We start from the raw sequence: 18115 nt of genomic DNA, 5'->3' as shown, positions 1-18115 counted from the left end.
TTTTTTATTGTCTTGCCATAAAACGTGAATTTTATTTCACACTTCTGAAATTAGTACTACTTCTCTGGGGCAGATTCCCAGATGTGGGTTCCCAGAATCAAAGGCCCATCCTGGGGCTCTGGAAAATGAAACCACAGGCCCTGATTTCAGGCCACCTCACCTCTCCCAGCCCCTCCCCAGGCACCAGGCCCAGTTTGACCTAGGAGGGCTTGGAGGAGCAGCCAGGCCTGAAGGGAGGACGTGCACCCTGCGCGCCCCAGGCCTCAGGAGGGCTGGGAAACAGGGGGCAACCCAGACCCAGGCCCACACCCCCAGCGGCCCTCTTCATGGTCCCCGAAGGCCTCGGCCCAGATGCAGGGTCTGGGGCGTCTAGGTCTCCCTGTGACTCTGCTTAACCCTCAGCCTTAACTCCTCGCGGGGGGTGGGGGGCGAGGAGCATCCCTGGGGGTGCTTCGCTCCAGGGGGGGGCACCGCTCCGGAGGGGGCGCATCACTCCGGGTATCACTGCCCCGAGGGGAGCATCACTGGAGGGGTGAATCACTGGAAGGGGGCATCACTCCGGGGTCACAGCTGCGGGGGGCCGCATCCCTCCGAGGGAAACCAACGCTCTGAGGGCACCGCCCCGGGAGCGGGGCACCGTCTCCAGGACGCTTCTCCCAGCGGGACTAGTCGCTCCGGGGGCGCCGCCCTGGGGACACATCGCCCCGGGGAGCGTATCGCTCCGGGGTCACCGCCCTAGAGGGGCATCTTCCGGGAGACCTCAGCCGCACAAGTCAGGTACAGCTCCGGGGGGCGGGGGCGCCGTCTCGGGGGCGGGGCCTCGCCCGGGCGCAGGCGCGCAGGCCCGCCCTCCGGCGCCGCGCTCGGATTGGCCGCGCCCGCGGGGAGGGCCCGCGAGGCATTGTGGGCCGTCCGCTCCCGCCACAGCTCGCCATGTCCGGGTCCCCGGTGAAGCGGCAGAGGATGGAGAGCGTGCTAGACCAGCTCAAGCAGTTCACCACCGTGGTGGCCGACACGGGCGACTTCCACGGTGAGGCTGCGCTGGCCCCGAGCTCCGAGAGAGGGGCTTCGTGCGCGCTGAGCGCCGGCCGGCCCCGGGGTGAGGGCAGGCGGGGCGAGTTGCCGGGGGCGCGAGCTTGCAAGTGAGGGGCGGGCCGGGCCACCAGGCCTCCCCGGCCGCGAAGTTGGCCCCGGTTCTCCTCGGCGCCTCTTACCCGGTCCCTCCGCTCCCTTCTCCCTCGCCTCCCGCCCTCTTCACCCCGGCTCCCTTCTTCGCCCCCACTATTCCCGGTACCCCTTCTCTTTCGCCCCCCGCCCCCCTCTTCGCTCTCCCCCCCGTTCCCGGTGCCCCGACCCCTCTTCGCTCTCCCCCCCCCGCGTTTCCCGCCCCCTTTCTCCCTCGCTCCCCGCCCTCGGCACCCGTGCCCGGCTCCCTTTCGCCTTCGGCCCGGGGCCGCCGTCTCCTCCGCGCTGCTGGTAGCTCGCGGGAGCCCGCCGTGAGCCGCCAGTGCGTCAGGGGACAGTGTCCAAATGCTTTGATTTGGGGAGAGACTCCAGGTCCGCCTTGGAGCTGCGGACCGTTTGTGGTTACACGGGGTAGTTTTGTTGCGCGAATGTTGACCGCTGAGCAGGAACATGAGTTAGTTCTGGACCCAGAAAGACCAGAAACTAAGAATGACACCACCTGCTTTTGAAACCTCGCGTTGCACACACTCTCCACCCCTACCCAGGGGACAGCTGTGCACGCTGGTGCCTGCGGCCGCGTGCGGGCCAATTAGACGTTCACCACGTTGGGCCAAGGAGCTGCGGGGATAAAACCCCATGCGCCGAGGAAAGCAAAGCTTGTCCCAGATTCAGATTTTCCTGGCTTTGAATCACGTTCCTTGGAGGCAGCTGGAGGACTTAGCTTTTCCTCCCTCTGCAGTGGAAACCCAGACTAGGTGAACCTCCATTCTGTTAGGCTGTGAACAATTAAGATTTTCAGGAAAATAATGAAATTCTCTGGGTACGAGTGTTGTGGGGCACACAGTACGGAAGGGACTTCCTCTCTTTTCTGCTTTCTCATGGTGACTTGAGAAACAGGCTTTAATTCCTCTTTGGTAAGAGTAAGTCTTTATCTAGCAGAGTCTAGGAGAGTGAGTAAGCATGTTTAGCTGCTTCAGTATAAACGCTGGAAACAGTGATGGGCTTGAGTCCAACCTGTACTTTAAACCATCTGCCAGAAGGTCCCCGCCTGGTCAGAGCTGGGGGCCCTGGAGATTCCAGCTCCTGCCCTGCTCACTGGGAGGCCACGGTCTTCTTTCTACCCCCTCCCTCCCTGATTCAGGCCTCTGGCAATGACATCACTAGGATAGAGCGTGCTGGAAAAGTGGCGGCACGTATTTCTGTACCTTCTTAGCATGGAATATTTCCCATCTTTGTGAGTTGACAAAGCCCTGGTCTATATTGTTTCCTGTCGGGTCTCACCAGGCAGCAGCCGCAGGATGGCTGGTCTTGTTACACCTGTCAGTGTAGGGCCAACAAGGCAGGAGGGACCCTGAGGAATGCTTGCTTTTTTTTTTTCCCCCTCTTTCTTTTTAGAAATATCTAAGCCCAAGTGCTGACATTTAAGATTTCTAAGCGAGGGCTTCCCTGGTGGTGCAGTGGTTAAGAATCCGCCTGCCAGTGCAGGGGACACGGGTTCGAGCCCTGGTCCGGGAAGATTCCACGTGCCTCGGAGCAACTAAGTCCCTACACCACAACTACTGAGCCTGCGCTCTAGAGCTGGTGAGCCACAACTACTGAAGCCCACGCGCCTAGAGCCCGTGCACCACAACAAGAGAAGCCACCGCAATGAGAAGCCCACACACCGCAACAAAGACCCAACACAGCCAAAAATAAATAAATAAATAAATTTAGAAAAAAAGATTTCTAAGTGAATGTTAAGAACTTTATTAAAAAATACATTTGTTGATAATGTATATCCATAAATCTTACATAGTTGTGAATTTGTGGTTTTTTTGTTTTATTTTTATTTTTTGGCCGTGTCGCCTGGCATATGGGATCTTAGTTCCCCGACCAGGGATCAAATGCACGGCCTCCTACATTGGAAGTACAGAGTCTTAACCACTGGACCACCAGGGAAGCTCCTGTAAATTCGGTTTGTGGTCACTTTATGAACTGAAGGTTCTTACCTTCGGGGAGTCGTGGGCCTCTTTGAGAATACAGTCAAAGCTGTGGATGCTCTTCCCAGAACGACGCCCCACACCTGGTTGTGCGTTCATTTTAAGGGTCCGTGGAGTCTGAAGTCCATCTGTTGACCCCAGATAGGTCTTGGTTTTGTTTTGTTTTGTTTTTAATAAAACTATTTATTTTTGGCTGCATTGGGTCTTCGTTGCTGCACGTGGGCTTTCTCTAGTTGTGGCGAGTGGGGGCTACTGTCGGTTGCGGTGCGCGGGCTTCTCATCGCGGTGGCTTCTCTTATTGCAGAGCACGGGCTCTAGGCGTGCAGACTTCAGTAGTTGTGGCACATGGGCTCAGTAGTTGTGGCTCACAGGCTCTAGAGCGCAGGCTCAGTAGTTGTGGCGCACGGGCTTAGTTGCTCCGTGGCATGTGGGATCTTCCCGGACCAGGGCTGAACCCGTGTCCCCTGCATTGGCAGGCGGATTCTTAACCACTGTGCCACCAGGGAAGCCCCCTTGGTTTTGTTTTTAATTTTGCTAAAAGCTTTATCAAGGTATAATTTTATATGATGAAAGGGACCATTTTCAGTGCATTACTCTGGGTTTTAACACATCTGTGTAAGTTCTGCTCCAGAGTACTTTTTCTTAACTTGTCATTCTGAAATAATTACAGACTTTTAGGAAGTTGCAAAATTACCCCATAGAGTCCCATCGTCCCCCAGTGGTGACATCAGAACCAGGAACTTAGCACTAGCATGACACCGTGAACAGGCTTCAGGCCGGCTCCACGTCCACCGGTTTCCACCTGCATAGAGGAGGGGGCATCCCCTGTGGCGGTTTTATAGTTCAGAGGTTCTTGTAGCCACCAGGATGGGTAGGACACAGCTGTTCGCCGGCCACAGAGACCTCCCTCGGCCCTGAGAGCCGCCCCACTTCCCTGTTCCTGTTCTCCATCTCTGTAGTTTTGTCATCAGAAGATACTTTGACAATACTAACTTGCCCAGTCAACTTACTGAAGCAGCTAATCCTGGAAGCTGAGTTTGGTGAACGTGAACTCTGCTACCCCGAGAGCCTGGGCCACGAGACTCCTTGGACTTCCTGGTTACCAAGAAGGTGCTCGTGTGTTAGAGGAGAATACAGACCTGGGTGCCGACGACGCTGTCCTGTCGGGCAGCCACCGCCCTTCTTGCTCTGGGCCCTCGGCACATCTGCTTCCTGGCTTTAGTCTCTGTTGCTTTCTCATCGTGCACGCAGCTGCCTCTTGGCCAGCCTTCCGTGTGAAGTGCGGCCACACCCTGGCTCAGAAGACATGCTTGACTCTGTTTACACGTTTAGGGCTTACAGGGGTTGGCTCGGGTTGCCGGCTGGAAGCGAGCACTCCACTTACTTCCCTGCTTTCCACAATTATTTCCTTATAGCCATCGATGAGTACAAGCCCCAGGATGCCACCACCAACCCGTCCCTGATCCTAGCCGCGGCGCAGATGCCCACCTACCAGGAGCTGGTGGAGGAGGCCATCGCCCACGGCCGGAGGCTGGGCGGGTGAGTGCGGGTCTGGGCAGCAGCCCTCAGCTGGTCTGGTTGCTTCCTTCCCTCCCTGAGTTTAGTTCTCAGGTGTCTTAGACTCAGGGAGGGAATGCTGTCTGCTTTCCTGGTTTTTTTGTCAGGAAAGAAATAGCCGACATGTTATTTACACGTAGCAGGCAGTACCCATTGTGCGAATACAGTTCACTGAGTTTTGTTTGCAGGAACGTGTGGACACCACCCCAGAAGTCCCTCCCCGCTTTTGCAGTCAGTCTCCCCAGCCCTGGCAACCATGGACCTGCTTTCTGGCTTTTTGTCACATTTTAGCAGTTCTGCTGGAGTGAGATTCATTAAGCGCCCTGTCCGATTCATTCCGGCCAGTTTATGCAGTGCTGCAGCCACAGTCACGGCCCAGTCCTGGAGCATCTGCACCTCCTAGAAGGTTCCCTGGAGCCTCTGCCAGCGGCCACAGACTGGCTTTCCTCTCCGTAGACTGGCCTTTGCCGGACGTCATTTTAAATTTTCATCTGGGCGATACTGCTCAGATGAGAGTGAGCCGGCAGGGAACAGTGACCTCTGGGAGGAGCCACGCTGGGCTGGCCTGTCCCTTTCTGGTGCTCCTGTGTGCTGAGGTCAGGCGGTGTGCAGGTGTGTGTGTGATGGCTGCTCCTTGCACTGGGCCACCCTGCCCCCGCCATCCTGGCTGCTTCCCTGTCCCTTCTTGGTATTCCTGGAATCGGTGACAAGGTGGTGCCCACCAGCGATCACCAGGCCCTGCTCCCGTGTCCAGCCCGTGACACGCGGGCTGGAGATCTTTCTGGTCCGTTTTGGAACAGCATCAAGTACCTTACTCATCTGCCCAGGCAGCTTCAGAGAGATTGGAAAGACTGTTCCGTTCAAGTTCCCAAAGACGAAGGGGTTCAGTTTGGGAGGATGAAAACGTGGAGATGGAAGGCAGGGATGGTTGCACCACGATGTGAATGCGCTCAGTGCCCCTAACTAGTCACTTAAAAATGGTTAATTAAGCTAGGGCTTCCCTGGTGGCGCAGTGGTTGAGAGTCCGCCTGCCAGTGCAGGGGACACGGGTTCGTGCCCCGGTCCTGGAAGATCCCACATGCCGGGGAGCAACTAAGCCTGTGTGCCACAACTACTGAGCCTGCACTCTAGAGCCCATGAGCCACAACTACTGAGCCCGCACGCCTAGAGCCTGTGCTCCGCAACAAGAGAAGCCACTGCAATGAGAAGCCCGCACACCGCAACGAACAGTAGCCCCGGCTCGCCTCAACTAGAGAAAGCCCGCACACAGCAACGGAGACCCAACACAGCCCAAAAATAAATTAGTTAAAAAAAAAACAAAAAACCAACAAACCTCATTAAAAAAAAAAAAAGGTTAAGATGGGGGCAGTTTCCTGGTGGCCTAGTGGTTAAGACTCTGCAGTCTCACTGCCGTGGCTCAGGTTCAGTCCCTCGTCAGGAAACTGAGATCCTGCAAGCTGTGTGGCATGGCCAAAGTTAAAAAAAAAAAGGTTAAGTTGGTAAGTTTTATGCTCTGTGTGTTTTACCACAATTAAAAAAAATTATTTTGAGAAAAAAGATGGAGGGAAAAGGATTTGGGAAATGAATAACAGAATTTGTTTTGTAGAACCCTGTGCATTTAAATATAACAAGCTTCTAACCTAATTTTTTCCCTGGAATTTCAGATCACAAGAGGAACAGATTACAAATGCTACTGATAAACTTTTTGTGCTGTTTGGAGTAGAAATACTGAAGAAAATTCCAGGCCGCGTATCCACAGAAGTGGATGCAAGGTAAGGACGCAGGGCTGACACAGGTGACGTGGGCAGAGGGCAGCAGCTGCTTTCAGTCCGTGGTTCCCCACGTGGCGCCCAGGTGCTGCCGTGGCTGCTGGTCCACGATGAGCTGCTCATGTCCGGCTCCTGCTTGAATATCAGTCCTGCTAAGCTGCTCTGAGCCGGGCACGCCACGCACCCCCTGGCTGGCTGCTGGGCACCCCTGTCACGGCCCTGCCCCCGCAGGCTCTCCTTCGATAAGGATGCTATGGTGGCCCGCGCCCAGCGCCTCATCGACCTGTACAAGGAGGCTGGGATCAGCAAGGACCGGATTCTGATAAAGCTGTCGTCTACCTGGGAAGGAATCCAGGCTGGAAAGTAAGTGTCCCCGTGAGGAGGGAGCTGGTGGGGACCGCCCGTCCCGGGTGGGCCTCGGGGAGCAGGCCCCGTGCGATGCCACACGTTGTCCTCACGTCGTCTTCCGTGTACAGAACGTAAGTCGTTTCCCAGCAGCTGTGCTCAGTGCGGAGGAGCTAGAAGCAGGTACAGACAGGGAGCTGCTCTGGCGCCGGCCCCGCAGGGCCATGCACGGCTGTCCTGGAAGTGCCCCTTGTGCACCAGCAGGGTCCCTGTGTTATCTGTCCCCCTCCTGCGACCTTCTGCCTCTGGACACACCTGTCTGGACTCTTGTGCGTGATGGAATCGTGCAGCATGTGGCCTGCGTGTCCGGCTGCCCGTGCTGGGCATGTGTTCAAGGTTCACACGTGTGTGCGTGTGCTGGGGCTGCATTCCTCTTACAGCTGTTGCTCGCTCGTGTGTATACGCTGCATCTTCTGAGTCCATCCTTCACGGGACGCGTGGTTGTCCTGCCTTTGGTGCTGTCTCTGGTGGGCGCACACTGGAGGGCGGAGTTGCTGGTGCTGTGGTCATGGTGTCGGCTGGCGAGGCTGCCTTGTGCCCCCCTCAGATGCTCTTCTTGACCACCTTTCTGCAGCCAGGCAGCAGAGGTGCCTCTGAAACTGTCCATTGGGACAGGGACTCAGTTGTCACAGTCCACGTCCCGGCATGTTGCAGAGTGGGGCCGGGACCCTGTTCTCACAGTCGACCCCAGGACGTCACGTGGGTGACTGACTTTCTGTAGGGTGACCCAGAAGGGCGAGGGGGAGCGGTGGGGCCGGGGAGGCCGCGGGCTCTGGGCGGGACTGAGGCAGGATGGCGCTGTGGTCGGAGCTGATTCTGTGACGAGGTGAGGGACCTGGCCTGTGGCTCTCAGGGAACCTCTTGCCTTTGTCCCTGTTTTGAATTGCTGGTTTGATGAAGGAAGTTCTGGTCACCCGCAACTCACTAGCCAGAGAGAGCCCTGGTGAATGTTCCAGAGTTTTGTTTTGTTTTGTTTTGTTTTTAGTAAAACGAACTAATTTCAACTCCACACATATTTGTTTTTAAATATCTATTTATTTATTTTTGGCTATGCCGGGTCTTTGTTGAGGCCTGCGGACTTCTTAGTTGAAGCATGCGTGCAGGATCTAGTTTCCCGACCAGGGATCGAGCCCGGGCCCCCTGCATTGAGAGCGTGGAGTCTTACCCACTGGACCACCAGGGAAGTTCCTCCAGAGTTTTTTTGGGGGTTTTTTGTTTTGTTTTTTCTTTAAATAAATTTATTTTATTTATTTTTGGCTGAATGGGGTCTTTGTTGCGCGTGGGCTTTCTCTAATCGCGGCAAGTGGGGGCTGCCCTTTTTTGCGGTGCGCGGGCTTCTCATTGCGGTGGCTTCTCTTGTAGACGAGCACAGGCTCTAGGCTCATGAGCTTCAGTAGTTGTGGCACACGGGCTCTGTAGTTGTGGCTCGCGGGCTCTAGAGCGCAGGCTCAGTAGTTGTGGCGCACGGGGCTTAGTTGGTCCGCGGCATGTGGGATCTTCCCGGACCAGGGCTCGAACCCGTGTCCCCTCCGTTGGCAGGTGGATTCTTAACCACTGAGCCATCAGGGAAGCCCCAGAGTTGCTCTTGACGAGGATGGGGCGACCCTGTTCCTGCCTTTGCAGTTACTGAATCGCGAGCGTTTCTCGCTGTGTCCCCGCTGTTCACGCCGCCCTCCCCCGCCCACAGGCAGCTGGAGGAGCAGCACGGCATCCACTGCAACATGACGCTGCTCTTCTCCTTCGCCCAGGCCGTGGCCTGCGCTGAGGCGGGGGTGACGCTCATCTCCCCCTTCGTGGGCCGCATCCTCGACTGGCACGTGGCCAACACGGACAAGAAGTCCTTTGAGCCCCTGGAGGACCCCGGTGAGGAGCACTGGGAGGCAGGGGCGGAGGAGTGCTGCGCTGTCTGCTGCTGGCGGCCGGCGTGGCAGCTCCGGGCATGTCCCCCCAGGAGTGAAGAGCGTCACCAAGATCTACAACTATTACAAGAAGTTCGGCTACGAGACCGTCGTCATGGGCGCCTCCTTCCGCAACACGGGCGAGATCAAGGCCCTGGCGGGCTGCGACTTCCTCACCATCTCACCCCAGCTCCTGGGGGAGCTGCTCAAGGACCACAGCAAGCTGGCGCCCACGCTCTCGGTCAAGGCAGGTAAGAAGCCCCCCGCCCCGCTCAAGGCCCCCACGGGGACACCGGTGCCTCCGTCACCTGAGGGTGTGGAGCCTAGAGCCGCAGGGCCAGCCTGCACTCACCTGCTGTCCAGCCCACCTGCCGTGGGGGCCGCGCCAGGCAGGGGCCCTAGGGCGGCTCTGAGCCCAAGGCCCCGGCGCGTGCCCTCCCCCAGCCCAGGCCAGTGACCTGGAGAAGGTCCACCTGGACGAGAAGGCCTTCCGCTGGCTGCACAACGAGGACCGCATGGCCGTGGAGAAGCTCTCGGACGGGATCCGCAGGTTCGCCGCGGACGCTGTGAAGCTGGAGCGGATGCTGACGGTGAGAGCCCGGGGTTACGGTTGGGCGGGGCGGGGGGGGGGGGGGTGGGGGCGGACAGCGCAGCAGCTCACACTGCCCGTCTCTAGGAACGAATGTTCAGCGCGGAGAACGGAAAATAGCTTGGCACCTGAGGCTGGACCACAGATATGCCGCCGACTTTGAATTGGGGCCTAATTGCACATATGCCTTGCGACGAATCTTGGATTTTTTTTACTAATCGGAGCGGGGGTTAATCACAGATTTCCAATTTTATGTAAAATTCTGCTCAGCGCATTAAAGGTGTCACTTTTCGTTCCGTGTGTGCGTCCTTTCTCCGCTGGCTGCAGCCTGGCCCGATGGAGGCGGGGTTGGGTCAAGAGCCCCCTGGGGGCCTCCAGGCAGGGGTGACAGCCCCTCACCTGCTTCTGGGAGCCTGGACACACAAAGCAGGGACTGCCTGAGCACTTCCTCTGTGTCTGGAGCCAGACGGCCCCGGGGCTTGTAGGCTGTGCTTGCAGAGTTGGGTGGGAGGGTGCCAGGGGCCTGCTGGAGCTGTGCGGGTGCCGAGCCCGCAGAGAGGAGCCTCTGCGTCAGAGCTTCCGGCTGTCCGGACCTGTTGGCACGGCCCCCATGCCTCTGAGCCTCTCCTCGCCGCCCTGGGGCGGAGGCACAGGTGGGGCGATGGCGCCACCTTGTGGGGACAGCGTAGCGTGCGCTGAGCAGGGCTTCCAAACCTCAAACCCGAGCAGAGGCAGGGCACAGCTTGTGAAGAGACACTTTACTTGCACCCTCTGGATTTTTCTGGGAAGGGGTTGGTGGGGGGCGGTGATGGGTGGTCCACAGGGGAGCCCCTTCCTCTACCCTGGGACCAGCTTCTGTTCTTGGAACAGCGAAGCTGGGGGTGGGGGGGGACACAGGGTCTGGGTGAGACTGCCTGGGAGCACGAGGTAGGTGGAAGGGGCCCCGACGGACCCTCCAGGCCTGCGCCAGTGGAGCCAGGTGTCAAGACAGTCCTGTGGGACGCTGCCCTGGGTCTGGCTGAGGGTCAACGGGGAGACCCTGTGCCCCCCACCCCCGCCCTGGGGGCACCTGCTGGGCTGGGCTTGTTCCCCACGGCTCCCTGCAAGTGAGTGGGGCTCCTGGAACCCCCGTCTGCTGGGGTTGGAGCAGGTAGCTGGGACTTGCGGTTCTGCAGCTGCCACCCTCCCCAAACGCAGGGGCACTGCTGAGCAGGCAGGGCTCCGGGGACAGGTGCCACCCTGGGCCACGCCCCTCGGGCCACCTAGCCTGCCCAGGCCGCCCCACCCATCCTGGTGCTGAGGGGGTGGCCTTGGGTTGGGTGCCATAGCACAGGGACCTGCTGAGGTGGGCAGGGCTTCTCGCCCCCAGCCCCCCAGCTGCCTGGCCAGGTCGGGTCAGGGGGCTAAGGCTTCCTGCAGCCCCCTCCCCCTGAGCTGATCAAAGGGCTGTGTCCTAGGAGGACGTGGAGGTCTCAGCTCCCCATCTTGCCTGGCCTGGGGCCTCAGGATGGAGACCGTGGATGCCAGTGACAGACATGAAGCCCACCTGCTCACGGGTACAACCCTGTGCAGCCAGCACCCTAGAAGATGCTCGTCCCCCGATCTGCCCGTTCCCAGCCACAAATGACCGATCCACACTGAGGTTTTGGATTTTTCGTATCTGTCTGGTTTCCTTTGCTGAGCACGTTTCCAAGGCTCCAGCGCATGGACTGGATCTGCCCCCGTTCCCAGCCACAAACGACCGATCCACCCTGAGGTTTTGGATTTTTCGTATCTGTCTGGTTTCCTTTGCTGAGCACGTTTCCAAGGCTCCACCGCATGGACGTTAATATTGTCCAGTAGTAAGAATGCTCCTTTCATGGAAGCTACAGCTTACCGCGAAAAACACCACAGACGTTCACGCACTGTTTTTGTGGAGTTGTAGGTCTTTCTTGGATAAACCTCAGGGTCCATTTTAAACACCCCGGGAATGTGGGGAACCCCCAGGGGCACAGGCACCCGCACCCACCCAGTGGCCACCCCAGTGCCCTGGACCTGGCATACCCAGGACCAGCCAGTGGGGCAGACTCAGAAAGCATCAGCGACCAGGGAGCAGGGCTGTGGAGGGGCCCCCGCAGAGCCCGCCTGGGTCTTGGTCTGCACAGTCAGAAGGCGTCATCATTTGAAAAAAGCTTTTTGTCCAGAGACGTCCATGACTCCGTGATGTGGCGACTGCAAACACGGGATGAACGATGGGGCTGCCCAGGCCCCATGTGTGCACAGAGCAGGCCAGCAGGTGGCAGGGGCCCTGACGCCGGGAGATGCCGGACAGAAAGGAGCACGTGGGAGCATCGCCTCCGACTCGGGCGCCCTGCTTCCTCCTCCTTTGTTCTGAGGGATTGGATGCGGCAGAGCTAGTCAGGCTGAGACAAGGATGGTGACACACACGGGGCCAGAGCGGCTCCAGGAGGCCCCAGCCAAGGGCCACAGGCCAGGACAGGTGCCCTGGGGAAGCTGGAGAGCCACCAGGCTGCACTGGGACTCGGCTGGCTGGACAGCCACCTGGCATCCCCAGGACTGTCCGCCGCCCCTGCCAACCCAGCCCAGCCAGCCCCACTCAAGGCCTCCTTCCAAGTGGAACTCGGCTCCATCAGGTCCACCTTGAAACAGGCAGAGCAGCTGCAAAACCAGGCTCGGCCGTCAGGACCCGAGGCCACCTGGGCAGGGCCGTGTGTTGTATCCACAATTAAGAGTGTTTCTCAACGTCAGAAGGGACGTGGTGACACTGCCGCATCCACCCCAAGGTCCATCCTGGCCTTAACACGGGGTCGCCATCACATTTGAAACTGTGCACTGGGCAAGGGTTAGGGTGAGAGCAGGTCCTTCAGCAGCAGCCAGCGGGCCCCTCCCCACCCAGCCCCCAGCAACGCCCAAAGCCCTGGGGAGACCCCAGGGAGGCCTGGGAGGAGCCTCAGCACAGAAGCGGGACCCTGGGATCCCAGCCGGCAGCCACCCAGCTTCCAGGAAGGCTCAGCCTCTGCCCCCCTCCCCCCCCCCCCCCCGCCACCAGGGTGAACAGGGACGGGCAGAGGAGCCAAGACCCCAGCCCGGACCCCACAGCCGACCCTCTGCGGGGCACTCAGAATGCTCCAGGGCCACCCGGCCGCCAGCGGGCCCTCGGCACTCCCCACCCCTCCCTGAGGAGACTCTGCAGGGTGGGGGGGCTCAGCCCCTCCCCCAGAGCCTTCACCCCTCAGGGAGGATCCTCAGAGCCCCCAGCAAGCCAGGATGGGGTGTCGTGCAGACGGGGTTCCCGGAAGCCTGAGAGTCCAGCTGCCTCTGGGGACACCCGGGACATCTGGAGGTGGTGGCATCCGCTGGCGGGCTCAGTTCGGGGCCACCTCACTTCCTGCGGGACGGAGGCCAGGTCAAGGCAAAGGGGCCAGTCACAAGCCAGCGTCCCACCGCCACCCAGGCCAAGGCCCCTCACCGGCTGCCGCAGAGGAAGAGCAGGTTCTGCACGGCCGGGACGGTGGAGCTGGCGTTCTGGCCAGTGACCAGGTGGCGGTCCAGCACCACGTGCACGGCGTCAGGCTCGCTGGCTGCAGGAGACCCCCGGGGGCCCAGGCCTCAGGCCACGTGCTGGGCCAGCTCCCGAGACCCTCCCGCACCTGCCCTCCCGGGCCGGGGACTCGTGGTCAAGGGCTGGCCCCCCGAGGTCCTTTGGACACTCAGCCCCTGCAGGCGGGCCTGGCCAGGGCCCCCACTCACCACTGAAGCAGGCCCCCGCGTCCTTCACGAAGTCCTCCACGACCAGGGGCAGGTGGGCGAAGCCGGGCGCCCGGACGAGCTCGTACACGGAAGGCTGCGGGGAAAGGGCACCCAGGCTCAGGGGGCCACGCCCGCCACGTGGGGGCTGCTGAGGGTGGAGGGGCCCGCAGCAGGGGTCGGGGCTGAGGCTCTCCCGCCGTGGGGTGGCCTGAGGTGACAAGGCCACCGTAGGGCGGGAGCTGCCTGTCACCACCTCGCCCAGCATCGGGCACACGGGTGACCAGAATGAGCCAGGCAGGTGACCTCAGGGCGGAGCCCTTCAACGAGCAGAAGGGCTGGGGGTCGAGCACAGAGCCACGCAAGGGGTGGTGACCGAGGTCCCCCAGGGAGGAGAGCCCCTGGCCCTCTCCTCCTGTCCTCTCCCAGCCACCGGCCAGGCCGGCCCCGTGCAGCCCCCACACCTAGGCCTCAGTCCTCGCCCGGCAGATCCCCCCAGACCTGCCCCAGGACGCGGACTCTGGCTCCACGTCCAGCCAGGCCCTCTGCCCAAGTGGCGGCACCGCTTCCTGGACCCGAAAGGAGCGACATACTCAACAGGCATGAAACAAGGCCCCGAAGGGCCCCTGCTCCCCACCCCTGCCCCACGCTGGTAACCAAGAGCCCCAGCTGGGCAATGACTGCTGCCCCCACCGGAGGGGACCCTGGGCCCCCCAGCAGGCCCCCAGCCAGTCCCCCTGCTCTCGGATGCATCTTCCAGCCCAGCACCCCTGCAGCACTCACCCCCGTGACGCTGTAGCCTTGGAACACCCAGGACCTGTCCTCATTGGTGGCACAGCAGAGGGCGGCAACGCCGTGGCCCACAGCACAGATGGGCTCTGGAAGCAGGGCCAAGGCCAGAGTGAGGCACTGGAAGCCGCCCAGGCCCCTGCCAACATTTCCACTTCCCTGGCTCCCCTCCCCAGATACAACTCAGAACTAGGATTTGTTTAGAACCCAGATCCCCTCAAGTCGTTCCCGTGGCCAAGAAACAGGTACAACAAGGAGGAAGTCGGGTGCCAGGCCACCTGTCACACCGGAGCGCCACCACCCTCTGCCCCGCAGAACCACCCGCCTGGCTCCAGGCCCCGACCTGGCCTCTAGGCACCGCGGGGCAGCCCGCCTGGGAGACCCCCCCTCTGAATGCGGCGGGGGGAGGCTCCCGGCCCTCCTCTTGCCCCGCAGGCCCCTGGCTCCGAGGCTCCCTCTCAGGGCAGCCTGGCATGAGTGCGTTCCCACGGCTGAGGCGGCCCAGACAATCACTGCCTGGGGACAGGAGGCCCCGTTCCCACCAGCAGAGGACACGCCCTAACGAGCGTCCCAGCCCCATCGCAGCCACTGGCCCATCACCGCCAATGCCAGGCCAGGGCAGCGCGCCATGTCTCCACAGAACAGAAGTCCTGCCAGCCTCCGAGCCCAAACCCCACCGGGAACAAAGCCAGCATCCTGCCTGCCCATCTGCGGGGGGTAAGCATCCCCAGCCATGAGCCCCCGAGGGAGCCAGGCAGAGGGACCACAAGGGCAGCGGCCTGATGGGCACAAAGTCGGGGAAGGAGGGATGGGGAAGGGAATGCCCCCCCGAATGTGTGTGTGTGTGTGTGTGTGTGTGTGTGTGTGTACACATGCCGTCTAAACTTGTCCGCTCACTGGTCAGAATCATGGCTCTTCACACCTGCCCTATCTGGCTCCTGAAATGACCGGGCATCTCCAGCAACAAAACCTGAACCCCGCAGTCCATGGCCATCACGTCCCACGCCCCTCACTGGGCATCTCCCCGCCTCTCCTCCCTGTTGGTGGAGCCCCATTTCCCACGAGTCTGCATACACACCCCAACCCCAGTCCTGGGGGCCACCTACTGCTGTCGGAGCGGAAGTGCTGCAGGATACGAGCCAGGGACCCGCTGCTGGCCAGGTCAGCCGGGGCCCCAGGACAGCTGGGGATCAGGAGGGCGTGGTACCGGGCACCTGGCGGGAGACCACAGCCCAGTCAGTCGCAGACAGCGAGGTCGCCAGCTGGGACCAGGCCCTACACGGCCACCAGCCCAGCTCCTCCCTGCTCCTGCCAGCCACTGTGTCACAAGGATTGTGTCACTTACCCCCACGTGGGCTAGGGCTCCCGAGGCTCACAAACCACCTCTGTGTGCCTGCCAACTCCCTCCCCCAGACCGCGCTGGAGAACTCTGGCCACAGGACGCAGGACTGGACACGGCCCCGGATGGCCACAGTGCTTCGTGACAAGCCCCTGGATGCTCCAGGAACAGAGTGAGCGAGCACTTTGGGGCCATGACCCCAGCTGGAACCACCCCCCACCCAGACCCCCCAGGCCCCGCACCGTCGATGGACTCGAGCTTGGCGGGGCTGGCGTAGGCCTTGAGGCGGAAGTCCTGCACCCAGCGCGCGTTGCTCTCGTTCACGTCCACGAAGTCCATGGTCTTCCCCTGCAGGAGCCCAGCATGAGACGCCCCCGCTATTGGCTCAAGAAAATGCTGACAAGGGCTGGGACTGACAGCAGTGCCTCGGGACAAAGGCACCCGACCACCCAGCCCCTCGGCAAGCCTCGCCACACCCAACCCCCTCCTGCCCCTGAGTGGCCTCAGTCTCCTGCCTATGAAGTGGAAGCAAGTGTCCCACCCGCCTCAGGGGTGACTCTTGGTGCACTGAGAAACACCTGATGGGTCACTTCTGTGACCCTGAGTTCCACACCATCGAGGGCCGAGAAGTCCTCCCAATGGTAGGTCTGTGCCACCCTCACTCACACGTGACCAAAGGTCTCAGAAAATGGGGAACAGAACTAGCTGGTGCCACCGGGGTCCCGGACCCTCAGCCCAAGCTGGCTCCCGGCTCCTCCCAGGGGGTGGAACACTGTCCTGGAGAAGAGGGTGGCTGGACTTACCCCGGGGGTGGCCACCTGCAGATTGAAGGCGGCGCTGGCCAGTGTGAAGCAGTGGAGGAAGGACTGGGCTGACACGCCTGCGAGGAGATGCAGCCCGGTGGGTGCAGGGCTCCTCCCGGCCCCGGACCACCCTGGGGAGCAGCCCCACACCCCATCTCACCCCGGGGCCCACCCCTCCCGTGGCTGAGGTAGCAGCCCTAGCCCCCTTGGCCCCCCCGAGGGGAGCTGTCTCCCCAGCCTGACCACTAAAGGCCTTTCCAGAAGGCAAACCCGTGCATGAGGTTCCCTGACACTCTGCTTGTCTACGCACCGAACCACAGGGGCTGAGCACCAGCCCCACCCCCGATCGCAGCCACAGAGGAGCGGCAGCGAGCGAGGCCTGTGGCCGTGGAGGTGGGCCGCAGCACGTGTCAGCAGGAAGCGCGGTGCACAGGCCGGGGAGACGCTGGCTCCTTTCCTCACCGAGCTCGCGGATCCCGCCTACCGCCCCGGCCCCGGGGCTGCGTGCAGCCTCTTCTGTGCATGCCCAGTCCGAAGGCTCCCGGCCGCTGGGAGCTGAGGCCCCCCCCACCAGAGACGCCTGCTTCTAAAGGGACTCGATCTGCGTCCCTCCACCTTTACTTAGTCGAGGGACCCAATCCCGAAACCTCGCCTTCACCTTTATTCACTCTTACAAATTAATACACATTCATCGTAAAGAGTCCACAAATTGGGCAAAGACGGTCTCCCCAGTTCTGCCCAGTTCCTCCAGCCCTCCCACCCCCACCTGCTCCACCCCAGGGTCCCCTGAAGGGACTCTGGAGGGCCCGCTCGTCCTGCCCACGGAGCGCAGGAGCCTTGTGAGAGCCGTGCCCCCCACCCCATGTCCTCAACATCCCTTCCCCGTGGCACAGCCAAGCCAGTGCGACCCCTCCTCACCCTTACTGCACTCCGACCAGCCACCTACGTCTTCAGGACTGAACCCCACTCTGGATGGCTCACCCTTGAACTCCCCATGCGGGGGGGGGGGGCGTCCCTCAGTTCCTCCATCCCTCATTCTGGGGACAGCTCAGGGGCCCTGGGGCTCAGCACACTGTGATCCCATGACCCGCAGTCCTCACTCCCTCGCCCACTTGGGCAGCTACAGAAGTCAAGGCGGCAACAGACTCCAGAGTCGGACCCTGGGTCCCAACCCTGGTTCTCCACCTCCCGCCATTCGACCTTGGGCTCATCACTCCTCTGCGATGCAGGCAGCAAGGGGAGCACCCAGGAAGTGCGCCAGCCACCCTCACCGGCTCGTTCCTCCCCTGCTGCCCCTGAGCACCCGGGGGCCTTGGGCGAGAACCGGGCCCCACCAGCCACAGCGCCCGCGAGCCCACCGGACTCGTCCCTTCCCCACCCTCGTCCTCCGGGCCGTGTGCCGGGCCGGCGGGCAGCGGGGAGGGTGCGGGGAGGAGACACCACTGCCCTCGCCGCCCCGCCTCCCCGGCTCCCCCAGAGCGGCGGCCAGGCGGACTGACCAGACCCGCGGCGGGCCGCCATCCCCGGTCCTCGTCTCCACAGAACCCCGGCCCGGGCGGAAGCACTCGCGGCGGACGGCCCCCGGCCCCGCCCGCCCCGCCCTCTCGAGCCTCACCTTCGGCGGCGCCGCTGGCCACGAGGAGGCAGGCCGGCCGGCTCGGGAGCCGCTCGGACGCCATGGGCCCGGCCACGGCCTGTGCGGCCTGCGCGTGCGCGGAGCGTGCCAGGGGCAAGGTCAAGGGCCGCGGCGGCCTGGGGGCTGGGCTGAGCTGCGCCGGGCGCATGCGCCATCCCGCCTCCCGCCCCGCCTCTCCCTCCCAGCCCTGGTCCGGGTCGGAGTCCAGGTCAAGGTCCGCCCGGGCCAGTCCTCCGACGCCGTCCGCCTCGTGGCCCAGGCGGGCCCGCAGAGAGGTCTGAGCTTGGGCGCGGGGCCGCAGGAGAGGCCTCCGAGGGTCTTCTCGGGCCAGATCCCTCAGCAGCCCTGAGCAGACCCCTGGCCCGACTCCTAACCGCGGTCAGGAGCACAGTTCATTCCCCTTCCCAAGCCCGGTCCAG

General features: G+C 61.7%; 2 protein-coding genes across 9 annotated transcripts; one reads left to right on the top strand and one right to left on the bottom strand.

Annotated features, from left to right (window-relative positions):
• Nucleotides 1-871: 871 nt before the first annotated feature.
• Nucleotides 872-9674, top strand: TALDO1 (transaldolase 1). 6 transcript variants are annotated; one of them, XM_032642100.1, is made up of 9 exons: nucleotides 941-1030; nucleotides 4124-4274; nucleotides 4580-4703; nucleotides 6386-6493; nucleotides 6722-6853; nucleotides 8583-8758; nucleotides 8847-9044; nucleotides 9238-9383; nucleotides 9470-9674. In XM_032642100.1, the coding sequence occupies exons 3-9, from the start codon at nucleotides 4645-4647 to the stop codon at nucleotides 9500-9502; spliced, it is 852 nt and encodes a 283-aa protein (XP_032497991.1). In that variant the 5' UTR covers nucleotides 941-1030; nucleotides 4124-4274; nucleotides 4580-4644; the 3' UTR covers nucleotides 9503-9674. The 6 variants fall into 6 exon arrangements, 3 of the variants coding, with proteins under 3 accessions (XP_032497990.1, XP_032497989.1, XP_032497991.1); XM_032642099.1 differs by lacking the exon at nucleotides 4124-4274 and having other exon boundaries at nucleotides 872-1030; XM_032642098.1 differs by lacking the exon at nucleotides 4124-4274 and having other exon boundaries at nucleotides 916-1099.
• A 1615-nt stretch (nucleotides 9675-11289) lies between these two features.
• GATD1 (glutamine amidotransferase like class 1 domain containing 1) lies at nucleotides 11290-17800 on the bottom strand. Of its 3 annotated transcripts, none has more exons than XM_032642103.1 (8): nucleotides 17676-17800; nucleotides 16061-16137; nucleotides 15500-15605; nucleotides 15025-15132; nucleotides 13913-14007; nucleotides 13133-13226; nucleotides 12852-12963; nucleotides 11290-12770 (listed from the first exon to the last, which is right to left on the bottom strand). In XM_032642103.1, exons 1-8 carry the CDS (start codon nucleotides 17737-17739, stop codon nucleotides 12764-12766), a joined length of 663 nt encoding a protein of 220 aa, XP_032497994.1. In that variant the 5' UTR covers nucleotides 17740-17800; the 3' UTR covers nucleotides 11290-12763. The 3 variants fall into 3 exon arrangements, with proteins under 3 accessions (XP_032497994.1, XP_032497997.1, XP_032497995.1); XM_032642106.1 differs by lacking the exon at nucleotides 17676-17800 and adding an exon at nucleotides 17560-17603; XM_032642104.1 differs by lacking the exon at nucleotides 11290-12770 and having other exon boundaries at nucleotides 12848-12963.
• Between the last annotated feature and the right edge of the window lie 315 nt (nucleotides 17801-18115).

Source organism: Phocoena sinus, chromosome 8 (assembly GCF_008692025.1).
Source record: "Phocoena sinus isolate mPhoSin1 chromosome 8, mPhoSin1.pri, whole genome shotgun sequence".
Taxonomy (NCBI): Eukaryota; Metazoa; Chordata; class Mammalia; order Artiodactyla; family Phocoenidae; genus Phocoena; species Phocoena sinus.
Note: the sequence above shows the minus strand (reverse complement) of the source record. Positions and strands in the feature narration are given on the sequence as shown.

What these genes read in the sequence shown, in the direction of transcription:
- GATD1 (XM_032642103.1), bottom strand. Translation starts at nt 17,739, where the DNA reads ATGGCGTCCGAGCGGCTCCCGAGCCGGCCGGCCTGCCTCCTCGTGGCC. An exon ending in GGCCAGCGGCGCCGCCGAAG is followed by an intron (nt 16,138 to 17,675) that starts GTGAGGCTCGAG and finishes ATCTCCTCGCAG; the next exon opens with GCGTGTCAGCCCAGTCCTTC. An exon ending in TGCAGGTGGCCACCCCCGGG is followed by an intron (nt 15,606 to 16,060) that starts GTAAGTCCAGCC and finishes GGGCTCCTGCAG; the next exon opens with GGGAAGACCATGGACTTCGT.
- TALDO1 (XM_032642098.1), top strand. Translation starts at nt 934, where the DNA reads ATGTCCGGGTCCCCGGTGAAGCGGCAGAGGATGGAGAGCGTGCTAGAC. An exon ending in CACGGCCGGAGGCTGGGCGG is followed by an intron (nt 4,704 to 6,385) that starts GTGAGTGCGGGT and finishes CTGGAATTTCAG; the next exon opens with ATCACAAGAGGAACAGATTA. An exon ending in TCCACAGAAGTGGATGCAAG is followed by an intron (nt 6,494 to 6,721) that starts GTAAGGACGCAG and finishes CTGCCCCCGCAG; the next exon opens with GCTCTCCTTCGATAAGGATG.